Raw genomic sequence first — 13,237 nt, 5'->3', positions numbered from 1 at the left:
AACATCCTTCCAAAAAAAGACAATTCAATGATTTTTCAGTTATAGTATAAAATTTTATTACTCTAACCTGCGTCTTTTTAATAGTATTTTAGTATAAATATTTTTTAGTTTTTGTGTCTTTTTAATTGTATATAAAGTTTTACCATGTATAGAGTAATTAATTATTTATCTAATTTTAGAAGTGTGATATTGATGCTGTAACTTGTAGATCCATCTTTAAAAAACTGTTGGAGCTACTTATGTTGAGTATGGCAATAGACCTTACACATTTAAATACATCTTTTTGTGTTTTAGCATTCACTTCATAAAATAATAATTTTGAAAACTATGTGTCATCTTTCTTATATGCATAGCTAAAAACTCTTTACTAAGCTGCTTTGGTTTTAATGTGCAACATGGATGACAGTTTGGTGAGCGTTATTCTAATTAAATAAAGATCTAAGTAATGCCAATACTAGTTACTTTAAATAGTATTTTGAATAGCTAATTTTTGTCTTATTATTTTGGATGTTATGTATGCTGACACTTGATGTTATTCGTGTGGCCTTATCGATGTTAACTGATTCGAAAGATATAACATCCAAACTGTCATCCATGTTGCACATTAAAACCAAAACAGCTTAGTAAAGGGTTTTTAGCTATGTATATAAGGGAGAGAACACATAGTTTTCAAAATTATTTTATGAAGTGAATGCTAAAACACAAAAAGATGTATTAAATGTCTAAGGTCTATTGCCATGCTCAACATAAGTAGCTCCAACAGTTTTTTAAAGATGGATCTACAAGTTACAACATCAATATCACACTTCTAAAATTGGATAAATAATTAATTACTATATACATGGTAAAACTTTATATACGATTAAAAAGACACAAAAACTAAAAAATATTTATATTAGAATACTATTAAAAAGACGCAGGTTAGAGCAACAAAATTTTATACTATAACTAAAAAATAATTGAATTGCCTTTTTTTTAAGGATGTTCATCAAATTTAGCAGGTGATGCATGACCAGCCGATATGTCGGTCTCAGTTTCATCTACCGTGGGAGCTTTTTTACGAGTCTTTCTGTTAGACTTTCTTTTTTTCCTAATGCATCCTCTCTTTAATACACGATTGTGCTTTTTCGGTATCGTAGAAATCTTCCTAATTAAATTTAGAAGCCCCTACAGTGGGCAAAGTATAAGTTTTATTTTCATTAGAGCTTAATAAAAGTGATTCGATTAACATATCATTCACACTTATCACTATTAAAAGATTATATATCTATCATATGCCTCACCGAGTGAGATGTGCTTTTCTCTTCATCCATCTTCTTCAGATCAGCAAGCGACCAGTCTCTGATCCACGATTCTCTCCCATTATATCTTCCTAAATCTCTATTCTTGTTAGCATGGAGATATATAATCTAAAAGTTATAATAATTGCTATAAACAAGGTATACTACAGAATAACAAACAACAAATCAAATGTTAGAGATATACAGCTCACCAGTAATGCAAACATGCATCCATCCACTGTCTTCTTCCTTACATCCTGAAACCTCAGAACTCCTTCAATTAGAAAATCATAAATGAACTTCGCCCAATATATCTTTCTTGGGTTCGATACATCAATGGCAGCCCATATATGTATGCTTGAAACGGTAGCTTTCAGCGAGAGAAAGAACAAACACTCTGCTATCAACATGTTGAACTGTCTCTGAAAATTGATTCTATCGTCATCGGACTGCATCGAGCATGTGATAACATCCCTTTTCAAATCTGCTTGTGTCTTTCCTGTGAAGCTGTTAAAAAGTCAGTGCTCTGCTGGTGTTTCTGGAATTTTGAAACTATTCCCTGCCAAACACAAAATGAGTCGATGCAGTTCAAATCTTTATTAGCCAATTTTACCGAAAACATCTACTCAACAAGATTATTGTGGATAATTTTTTTCTTTTCTCCCTATTTTATTTGGGAGATTTCTTGCCAACGTTCGGTAGTCCAAAATACCGCGCAATGGATTGAACTGATATGGAGATTTTTCTTGTTCCGACAATCAAATACTTTTCATCCCGACTATATGATGATGCTAATGCCACCATCATATCTTGGTTGATAACCCATTTATGCACATATTGCAGCAAGCCAAATTCCATATTCTCCACCTCTATTATTTTCTCTCTGCCCGTGTCTGAACCTAATTTCTTCATAACTGAAGCCACACAACATGGCGAGCACAAAGATACCAGTATTTTCTACACAGACATTCATAATAAGCATAAAGTGACAACGAAGGAGAATGACAATTTTAACATTTACTATTAAAACACAACAACCCGAGTTTATAGTTAATTCACCGCTAACCATTCAATGTACCTTTTTTGGTCCACCAGTTTTTTTTTTGCGATCCTCTTTCGAAAGTGTTATTCTTATGTGTCTTTTTTGCTTTTGGTACAAGCCATGCCTACATCTTGTTTTTTGAACACCTTTTCACGAGCAACTGCTATACATACTTAAATAACACACTTAAATTAATCATAACATACCAACATGTTTATCGATAGCATAGTTATGCTAACAACTTTGCTTATTATAACATCTATGATGGTAACATATCTTGCTCTACCATTAAACTATCACAATAGTCCTCTAAAATACCATTTACATGTCCAACTTTTTGAGAGTTTACTGCTAATTTCTAGAAAATTTTAAATTCGATACTTGAACTAACAACTTTGCTTGCAAATAAATTTGAACAAAAGTATGATATCAAGAGATTGCATATGAAATTATGATCCTCCCTCATATCCCATTCTCTATTCCTACTGTGATTGTTGTGATAACCACATTAATTAGGTTAGTTCAATACAAAAATTATGATTATTTACTATGTATTCATCATTCTCATAATCATTTCACTAAAGTAACTAATCAAAATTGAGTGAATTAATTTGTTTACTTATATACCATTATTTAAATAGTCATATATGTATGTATGTTCAGTTCTTAGCAGACACCAATTATGTATGAATGTGTATTAATCTATGCAAAATTCAAACGCAACCTTTTATATAGACAAAGCAATTCACACTAAAAAAATATCAAGGCATAACATCTATATTACATCCGAATTTAGAAGGATTTTTTTTAACATGAATAAAAATAGAAATCTGAAAAAAAAATACTTTGCCACTAACCTTTAAGTCCTTCTTATGTACTCTCACTATAGTTAACTATTATTATCTTAAAAACTACATCATCTAGGTGACAGACATAAAAAAAAAACTTTATTCATATTTTTTTCTGTCTCATAGTAGAATTGACAGAGAAAAAAAAAAGGAAAGGTACCTGGAGCAATTAGAATGAAAGCGATTTCGTTCTTGCTCTGCTCTTTCGCCTCAACTTTATCATCTAGAGACACAAACGCGACTTTTTCAGTGGAAACCTTCGAAGTATGGAGGCAACTTGAACAAAATGGCTACTTTACATTTGTCACATTATTAATAACTTGAAAGAAAGCACAACACTAAGCACGCAAAATAGCAAATCAAACCACAGTTGAACAGATAAAAAATTAGGAAAACCGTAACACCCCAGAAAAATCATGGCTGCTTATAAAAAAAAAAAAAAAACCTTTTTCTATGCCTTTCCTTCATCTCCATCCCCAAAACGCCATCTTTGCAAGCTTTCTCCTTTTTCCAAACCCATCAACGTGGGATAAAGACCAAAATTTTCATCGTTAACATCGAATCCAGACACATGCAACAACTGATGGAGCCCCAATATGCCAATTAATCGAAACATGAAACTAGATAACATACCTATAGAGGTCGGAGACAAAGCTATACGATGCTCGGCTTTTTCGAAGTATGGAGGCAACTTGAACGAAATTGCTACTTTACATTTGTCACATTATTAATAACTTGAAAGAAAGCACAACACCAAGCACGCAAAATAGCAAATCAAACCACGATTGAACAGATAAAAAATCAGGGAACCGTAACACCCAAAAAAATCATGGCTGCTTATAAAAACGAAAAAAAAAAAACCCTTGTTTGATGCCTTCCCTTCATCTCCACCCCCAAAACGCCATCTTTGCAAGTTTTTCCCTTTTCCCAAATCCATCAACGTGAGATAAAGACCAAAATTTTTATCGTTAACATCGAATCCAGCCACATGCAACAACTGATAATGGAACCCCAATAGGCCAATTAATCGAAACATGAAACTAGATAACATACCTACAGGAGTCGGAGACAAGACGAAGGCGTCTTTTCATTTTTTCTTCTTGTCGGCTTGTTGTTCGAATGAAATGGGGAGAAAAGTCTTGATCTTTCACTCTGGTTAATTTGATAGTTTTTGGATATTAATCTACTAGACAAAAATTGCATTTCAATTGATATAAATGTAATACTCTAATTTTTAGCACGTCATGATCGTAAAAAAAAGCAAGGCGTTACTAACCTGTTTTTCTTATTTACTATTTAATATTGAGCCTTTAGTTCGATACCGCGTTTCAATTTTTAAAAAAATGCCAGAAAATATTGTTTCTCATTAATCAAAATCATTCATCAAAGAACATACAGGTCATAATAATCACTTAATTATTAATAAGGATAAATATTATACAAAAGAATTCAAAAGAAACTCAGATACAATTCCTATCCCTCTGTATAAAATAAAATCTTAAATAACAAAGGCGAGGGAATTCTATGAAAACAACTCAACACAAACTTAAATAAAACTCATAATCGCCCGCAGCTTCACACCGAGTCCCCGAACCTGTGTCACTGAAAGGGTGGAAGATTTTGGAGTGAGAACAAACCGCACGTTCTCAGTAGGGAGTGGGAATACCGTAAAAGTAATGATTAACATGCAAATAATTAACTTTACTTAATAAAATTATTTTGTTAAACCTTTAGATATACTTTTTACTCTTACTTCATATAATCAATTACCCCTTTCTTTTTAACTTTTCGAACTAAAAACAAATCTCAATTCTCAGTCACCTCAATACACCAACTAATAGCACAAGAAACAGATCAACACACAAACAAATTGCAAGAAGACAAACAGCAGAATCATAAAGAAACAAGAAAAGCAAACACAATCAAATGCAAATGTGCAAACAATATGATGCATGCCTGTTCCTAGCGCAGGCCATGAGCTCATGCGTTGTTTGTCTACCCGCAACCCGACGTTACTCGGAGTGAACCCCGAATATGGTTCCTTTACTGTGTGTCAGACACCTTGACATCACGGTTACACGTGTCAGTTAGGCCTCATCATAATGTGCATCACAGTAAGAAACAGTGCTATCAGTTGGGCGAACATTCCCGCATTAGCAACCTTAGGCTATCTGTTAGGCGGGCACTTTCGCATTAGCAGTTTGGCACAAAGGCCCATTCAATATAATTCTCAACTCTTATTTCATTCCTTGTTCCTCATTTTTCTTTCTTCACTATATCTCTCAATATCATTGTCTTTAACTTTAACCTTTCTTAAGGGTAACTTACATTCCTTTTCATTTCCTAAGTTTGTCTAATATAAAACCATGTTGGTAAGGTAACTCTAGAGATCTTAATCTTTAATTTAAGTTAGGTTTTACTGAATTTTATGCAAGCTTTAAAATTCTGCCGTTGCATTTACAAAAATTCGGAAAACAGACAGCAGCAATGTTTTTTATAAATTCCATAATAATTTCAATTCTAATCCGTTGCTTATAAATTTTGGTGAGATTACAGTCAACATCCCTAAGTTTCAGAATCCACAAGTTTCAGGTTCATATCACTTCATTTGATTAATTAATTATCAATTGGAAGTGGAGCCCTGTTTTCATAAACCAGTTCAGAGTTTCCAGCAAACAACCGACCTTCCAAGTGACTTATCTAAGTCTACAAAACAGATATGAACATGAAACTTGTACTCGCTTAAAATAGACTGATAGATCTTTAAAATCTTTTTGAAATCAACTCAAAATTCTGTTTAAATTAAAAGTTATAGCGTTTGGAAGTTGGTACTGCAGAACCAGAAAACCAGAAAAATCTGCAGCAACCACTAAACTTCAAAAAATCATATCTTCCAAACCACTTGGCCAAATTCCCTGAAATTTTTATGGAATATTCAAGACACACTAAAATTTTACAGAAAAATAGTTTCATCTAAAAATTAGGTCTGGACTGCTCCCAAAAAGTCATTCGTTCTGCTGCCAATTATGTAGATTTCTGCAGAAATTCTGCACAAAGTATTTCCAACAACCTCATACCAAATCCTATATTCAAGCCTAGGATTCATCTAAAACCACATTTCTAACTTTCTTTTGACTAACCAAAGTTGCCGAAGAACTCTTAATTCAATATATCACAATTTCATATCATAGGTGCAACGTAACCATATTATCACAGCATCCATTCTTCAGCATCTCATCTATAACAACGTATCTCAAGTTCTGATTCATCAAATCAATTTCCAACAGCCATAACAACATTCCATACACAAAACCAACATCAACAAGTACTAGCAGTAAGTATAACTTCAAAATACACAACATCGTAAATAATTACTACATTAAATCATTAAACCAATCACCAACTACAACCATGATTCAACTCAATTCCAACAATTATTCACACAAAACAACCATAAACCATTTGCAGTTACTCATTATATTTATTGGCATTCATAACTTAAAACATTTATTTTTAAAACAAATCCCCTACCTCAGTTAGTCGAAACCCACAAGGTTAGGCGTGACTCCAACTTCGTTCTAACTCGCAGCAGTAGCAACAGCCTCAAACCGGATTAGCAACAGCAGCGGCATTAGCCTCGCCAACAACTCTCCACAATAGCAATATCATCGAACAATTTGCAGTGGCATTTACACAACCCTAATACATCAATATCTCAAGGTTTTCAACAACCATGAAAAAAGAATAGTGGAATGGGGCGACCACAACTTCGTCGGTGACTTCCGACGATTAGAGCAGAGACAAGGAGCTCTAACAGCCACATGCAACTTGATGAGGGTGACTGAACGGCCTTCCTTCAGCGGCAGCTCTGACCGCAATGATCCAGACAGCAGCGCCGGCATCCACCACACGGCGTTCAAGGCACGACAGCGGCGGAAGCTCAGTGTCAATGACAAAGCTTCGGCGACGGTGTCGGACTCCTCTCCTCAGCCAGGGGCTCGCGTTCCTCTCTCGCGGTTCTACTCCCGACGGTGACGTGGTGTGCTGGCGGCGCAACGGCGAGCTGGACGCGACGGCTTGACAGCAGCTTCCCCTCCTCTCTTCTCTCTTCCCCGTCGCAGCCTCATTCTCGGATCTCTCTCTCTTTTCTTTCTTTCTTTTGATTTCTGTTGCTGTGCGTTAGGACTTAGGACTGAAAGAGGGTGATGGGTGAGGCAAGAGCCAGTGAGAGTGAGTGAATGGTGAGGAGAGGATGGCGTGGCTCACTGAGGAGTTAACAAGTTGGGGGTACGTGTGTGTATGCTGCTGGGTTTGGGGAAAGGGAAATTAGGGTTTTTGATTAGGAATTTAGAATTAGAGTTTTAATTGAGAAAAAGAGTTAGGACTAGTATACATATTTTTAATAAAATTAAGGTAATAAAATAATAATTTAAAATTAAATTTAATTAAATAATAATAATTATGAAAATATTATTTAATTATTAATTTACAATTTATTTTTTAAATAAAGACTTTAATTTAATAATTAGAGATAATCAAATTAATTTTTTTTAAAATTATAAAATAAAGTTTAAAATCTAATTATTTAAATTAGCGCATATAAAATTTTCGTTGTTTTTAAATCACTAAAGTTTTAAATCAATAATTAAAAGTATTCAATTAACACAAAAATTTCTGAAAATATGCTTTCCAATAAATAAAACAAATCATAAATAATTTATTATTTAATTTTCAAAATCTGGAGTCTTACAAATATAGACGAGAGAGGTTAGGAATTTGATTTAGAAGAAACTGAAATGAATTTTAGAGAGATATTAGAGATTTGATTTAGAAGAAACTGAAATGAATTTTAAGAATGAAATTAATTACTACATGCATGGAAAAGAAGGTTGAGTGATAAGTATGTTATTGATAAGCAGGTGTACTCCACTCACTTATTATGAGATTGGCATTTATTTTGTGCTATATATACATTATACACTATTTTTTGACTACCTAGTACTACTCTTAGATAAATTATTATGTACAAATACATAGATATTATTTATAGGTTTAATGGTCAAATTAATTTATAAAAATTATTCTCCAAATTTATTTATGAAAGATTTTATCAATTAAATAAAGATTATAAATTAATTATATTTATCTTTTTGTTGCTCTAGTATATCCAATTGGATAATAATTAGATATGTTTATGAAAATTTATTAATTTAGTTTATAGATTATATTAAAATTAAGATTTATTTAATTAAAAAAATTAAATTAATAAATTTTCATAAATATATAATTAACGTCTAATTAGACATGACAGATATTATGTATACTGTTAGTTAACATCTCACATCATTAAATGTTATGAAAATTACTAATAAAATGTCGAAAGGATAAATATGATTAATTTATAATTTTTAAAAAATTAATTTAACTAATAAAATCTTTTATAAACGAATTTAAAAAATAACTTTTTTTTCAGACTAACTTAATCGCTAGTAATATAACTCAAAATGAAAGAGCCATAATTTAGTGAGAAATGTTTACCGGCTATTTTGTTTTGGTTTATATATTTTTTAATGAGTAAATAATCAAATTCGTTTTTAAAAGATTATTCATTTTTTAAATTGATTTTTAAAATTTTTTTAATCAAATTCGTCTTTCAAAAATTTTAAGTTAATCACATTGATTTTTTGTCACTTTCTTTGTTAATAATCTCAAAGTTTATTAACGTGGCACGTTAAGTGACGCTACAACATACACCTTGAAATCTTAATTAACTATTTACATGATAATTTTATGAAATTAGCATAAATTAAAACTTAATTAAAAAAATACCTTAAGACATTAGAATTTTATTGTATTAATAACTAATTATAACTATTAAGTATAATATGTTATGGTGTTTCTTAAGGTACCATATTAGCAAACTCTGATGTCATAGTAACAAAAACAACGAAATTAACTTAAAACTTTTAAAAAATAAATTCAGTTTAAAAAATTGGAGCTCAATTTAAAAACAGATGATTTTTTAGGATTAATATCGTTTTATGAAATATGGCTTACTAACTTTCGTGAAGAAAAGGAGCTCTCTAAATTGTAGACACTTTATTAGGCCATCAAATTAAAGCCTTGGAACAATTCAAGATTTTTATGTTTCTTTTCTCATAGGCTCATAAGCTTCAAATGCACTCATCATGTTTTTCTTCTTAGTTTTCAAGCAAAGTCCATTCTTAGTGTTGAAGCCTGCACCACCACTTTAATGAAACCCGGTAGAGAATCATACAATTTTGATCAAGATTTAAGACCTAAAGCCAGATTAAAATCAATAAATCATATTAGTATAATAATTTCAAGAATGATTTTTAATTGGTGATGATGTTGATTGGTTAATGAACAATGTGGCTCCTTTTGTGGCAGATCCCTGAAAATGTTCGAGGATGTCAGGCGTCAGAAATTTTATTTTATCTTTTCAAAATGAATATTGAGTTCATGGGCAAATTTGTAATTTAATTTCACTTAGTTTCCCGTTTTGCCCTTGCTTCTACTCCAGCAGAAAGCCCCTCTACACCAAACGCATCGCTTTCAGTCTTTCACAAAGAAAGGTTGTCCTTTTTGGTAATAAGAGCCACAAAACCTGCATTTTCTTTGGGTTATATTAATAGAACTTTTGTCCTAACACTTCTGCCACATAAGCTGCTCTTCGTTTTCTCCATTTCTCACTCTTTCTCTTACACTTCGTTCCTTACTTTGTCAAAGGAGGTAAACGCTTGACACCCCATTTCCTTATTTGCTGATTCTTAGTAAGATTTTTGTCAAAGTTTTAATCTTTCTCACTATAGTATCATTCTTGTGAAGAGTTGAATCAATATGAATTTGGAACTTTTGGTTTTTTTTTTGTGATGGGTGTAGTTAACTCTTGTTAATTTGGTGGATTTTGTTCTGATTAGTGTAAAAGTTCATAGATCTTTAGTCATTATGTCTTTCTTGTATGTTAAGTTGTTCAAATATATGCTGAATTCAATGATTTCGTGAGTTTGGTTTGAAGCTCCTTTGCATGTGGATCTATTGCAACAGTAAGGATACATTACAAATCACAAGCATTTTTATTTCTATACTTAGCGCTGGATCTAACTCATGACAATAATTTGTTAAGATTTGCATGCATTAGATCTTGATTCGTATAAAGCGTTTCTTTTTGGATTCTTCCTATGTGATTAGAAGAAAATAAATTAATTCCTGTTTCATCAATCTCATGTCACTTTGTCAATTTTTTGTTTCGATATATAATGATCCACAAGGACCAAATTTGGTTGTAAAACATCAACATACGTATTGGGTTGGTCGAGTGGTTATATCACTCATCCGCCTAAGCAGCTGTTAGGAGTTTGAATCCCGCCTTTTGTATGCAGCAATTCATTGGCCAGTGACAAATCCTTAAATAGAGTTTCGATCCGCAGGAAATTAGTAACATTTAGTTCTTTACGCTTACAAAATCCTCTAAATCTGAAGAGAGAATCAGAATCATTGATATCATTGTCTGAAATCTACCGTTGAAAGACACCAAAATTATCGTCCACTTAGACACTATTTAGATCCAAGGATGGAGAAATTGGATGAGTGATAAATGAAGAGAGAGGGGGGGGGGGGGGCACAATTTGGTCTAATGGTAGTAGAATTGGTGTTTAAATGGACACCAACGTTTTATGTGGGCAAATAACATTGTTTGGGATTATAAAGACAGAAGCTAAGCAATTGTGTCTTGCCTCCTTGTTCTCCAGGAGGAATACAATTCAAAATTGTTACTCGATCCCCTAATTATGCTGTGCTAGTACTAGAAAACATATGATTGATAGTTTGATACAAAAGATATTGAATTGGCTTTTGCTGTACTTTTACTGATCCATACAGAAAGTAAGAATGGTGAAGATTTGCTGCATTGGGGCTGGATATGTTGGGGGTCCTACAATGGCAGTGATTGCACTTAAGTGCCCGTCAATTGAGGTGGCTGTTGTCGATATCTCTAAATCCCGCATTGCAGCCTGGAACAGCGATCAGCTTCCAATATATGAGCCAGGCCTTGACAGTGTGGTAAAGCAATGTCGTGGCAAGAACCTCTTCTTCAGCACTGATGTAGAGAAACATGTATTTGAGGCTGACATAGTATTTGTCTCTGTCAACACCCCAACTAAGACTCGCGGTCTTGGAGCCGGCAAAGCAGCAGATTTGACATATTGGGAGAGTGCAGCTCGTATGATCGCCGACGTCTCTAAGTCAGACAAGATTGTGGTTGAGAAATCTACTGTCCCTGTCAAAACTGCTGAGGCCATAGAAAAAATTCTGACTCACAATGCCAAGGGTATCAACTTCCAGATTCTCTCAAACCCGGAATTCCTTGCCGAGGGAACTGCAATCCAAGATCTTTTCAACCCGGACCGAGTTCTCATTGGAGGCAGGGAGACCCCAGGAGGCCAGAAGGCCATTCAAACATTGAAGGAAGTTTATGCTCATTGGGTTCCTGAGGAGAGGATCCTAACCACAAACCTGTGGTCTGCAGAACTCTCTAAGCTTGCTGCCAATGCTTTCTTGGCCCAAAGGATTTCATCAGTTAACGCCATGTCGGCCCTCTGCGAGGCTACCGGTGCAAATGTTAAACAGGTGTCCTTTGCCGTTGGTACAGACACAAGGATTGGACCTAAGTTCCTCAATGCTAGTGTTGGATTTGGTGGATCCTGCTTCCAGAAAGATATCTTGAACCTTGTTTACATCTGCGAGTGCAATGGCCTTCCGGAGGTGGCAGAGTACTGGAAACAAGTCATCAAGATCAATGATTACCAGAAAAGCCGGTTTGTGAACCGTGTGGTTTCGTCTATGTTTAACACGGTTGCAAACAAGAAGATTGCCATTCTGGGATTTGCATTCAAGAAAGACACTGGAGACACTAGGGAGACACCGGCCATTGATGTGTGCAAGGGGCTACTTGGCGATAAGGCCCGACTGAGCATATACGATCCACAGGTGACCGAGGACCAAATCCAAAGGGATCTGTGGATGAACAAGTTTGATTGGGACCATCCTATCCACCTGCAGCCAACTAGCCCAACAACCGAGAAGAAGGTGAGTGTGGTTTGGGATGCGTATGAGGCAACAAAGGATGCAGATGGTGTTTGCATTCTAACCGAGTGGGATGAGTTCAAGAATCTTGATTATCAGAAGATATATGACAATATGAGGAAACCAGCATTTGTGTTTGATGGAAGGAACATTGTGGATATGGATAAGCTTCGTGAGATTGGATTCATTGTGTACTCAATTGGTAAGCCACTGGATCCATGGCTCAAAGACATGCCTGCTGTGGCCTAAAAGTAACAGATCACTGCACAAGTTTGATTCAATTATTGCTGTTAATTTTTACAAGTTTTGTTTTGTTTTGATCTTTTGGACACTTTTTTCTTTAATATAGATGTTGAGTATAAATTCAGGGAATGTAGGAGGAGGGTCTATGTTTTGCCGTTCTTTGTGCTCCAAATATTCATTATTACATGGCTGTTATAAATTTTCAAGGAAACTATTTTCTTTTTTATTAAATTGTTTTTCTGTTACTATCATATTGGTTGAGAATTTAGAATGGCCTATGCTAGCTTCAAGTTTCTAGTAAAACTTATTTTTTTTTCTTGGTTTTTATTTCTTTGTTTTCCATTGTTGGTAAGATTTTTCTTTTGTAGGTATATTGGTGTTTAGTATTCACATCAAGAAAGAAAAAATGACACGATATCTAATAAATTTTAATTTTTAACACATTCTTTTTTATTATTTCACCAAGACTTTTTAAAACTAAAGAGTGTCTTAAATACAAAAATAAGTTTTTGTAATCATCCACACATCTTAATCTGAGTGCCAAAATCTCTTTACAAGCCTTTCACACGGCTTTTTTATCTAATTAAATATATGAGAAGCTTTTATTCCCCAAATACGCATCGATTGAAACTAATCTTAAAATACGCATGCCCAATTCGTGCCCGACAACCAAGAAATGGAGTTTGCCATCACTTCAGGGCCGACGCCAACGAAATGGT

The 13,237-nt window shown here is 33.9% G+C and overlaps 1 protein-coding gene and 1 long non-coding RNA gene across 5 annotated transcripts; one reads left to right on the top strand and one right to left on the bottom strand.

Moving 5' to 3' along the window:
- Positions 1–164: 164 nt before the first annotated feature.
- LOC107624358 (uncharacterized) lies at positions 165–7,501 on the bottom strand. 4 transcript variants are annotated; one of them, XR_015880984.1, is made up of 4 exons: positions 6,702–7,501; positions 4,224–4,322; positions 1,493–3,393; positions 165–1,372 (listed from the first exon to the last, which is right to left on the bottom strand). It is a non-coding gene; the product is annotated as an uncharacterized LOC107624358 (long non-coding RNA). The 4 variants fall into 4 exon arrangements; XR_015880985.1 differs by having other exon boundaries at positions 165–3,393; positions 4,224–4,353; XR_015880983.1 differs by having other exon boundaries at positions 165–3,393.
- Positions 7,502–9,753: 2,252 nt separating this feature from the next.
- Positions 9,754–12,749, top strand: LOC107623187 (UDP-glucose 6-dehydrogenase 1). The gene is made up of 2 exons (XM_016325358.3): positions 9,754–9,923; positions 11,073–12,749. Exon 2 carries the CDS (start codon positions 11,082–11,084, stop codon positions 12,522–12,524), a length of 1,443 nt encoding a protein of 480 aa, XP_016180844.1. The 5' UTR covers positions 9,754–9,923; positions 11,073–11,081; the 3' UTR covers positions 12,525–12,749.
- The last annotated feature ends 488 nt before the right edge of the window (positions 12,750–13,237 follow it).

The sequence above is a fragment of the Arachis ipaensis genome, chromosome B10 (genome assembly GCF_059453495.1).
Source record: "Arachis ipaensis isolate K30076 ecotype BB chromosome B10, ASM5945349v1, whole genome shotgun sequence".
NCBI classification, from domain to species: Eukaryota; Viridiplantae; Streptophyta; class Magnoliopsida; order Fabales; family Fabaceae; genus Arachis; species Arachis ipaensis.
Note: the sequence above shows the minus strand (reverse complement) of the source record. Positions and strands in the feature narration are given on the sequence as shown.

Bases quoted from the DNA above. Each gene is read 5' to 3' on its own strand.
- LOC107623187 (XM_016325358.3), top strand. From the start codon at position 11,082: ATGGTGAAGATTTGCTGCATTGGGGCTGGATATGTTGGGGGTCCTACA.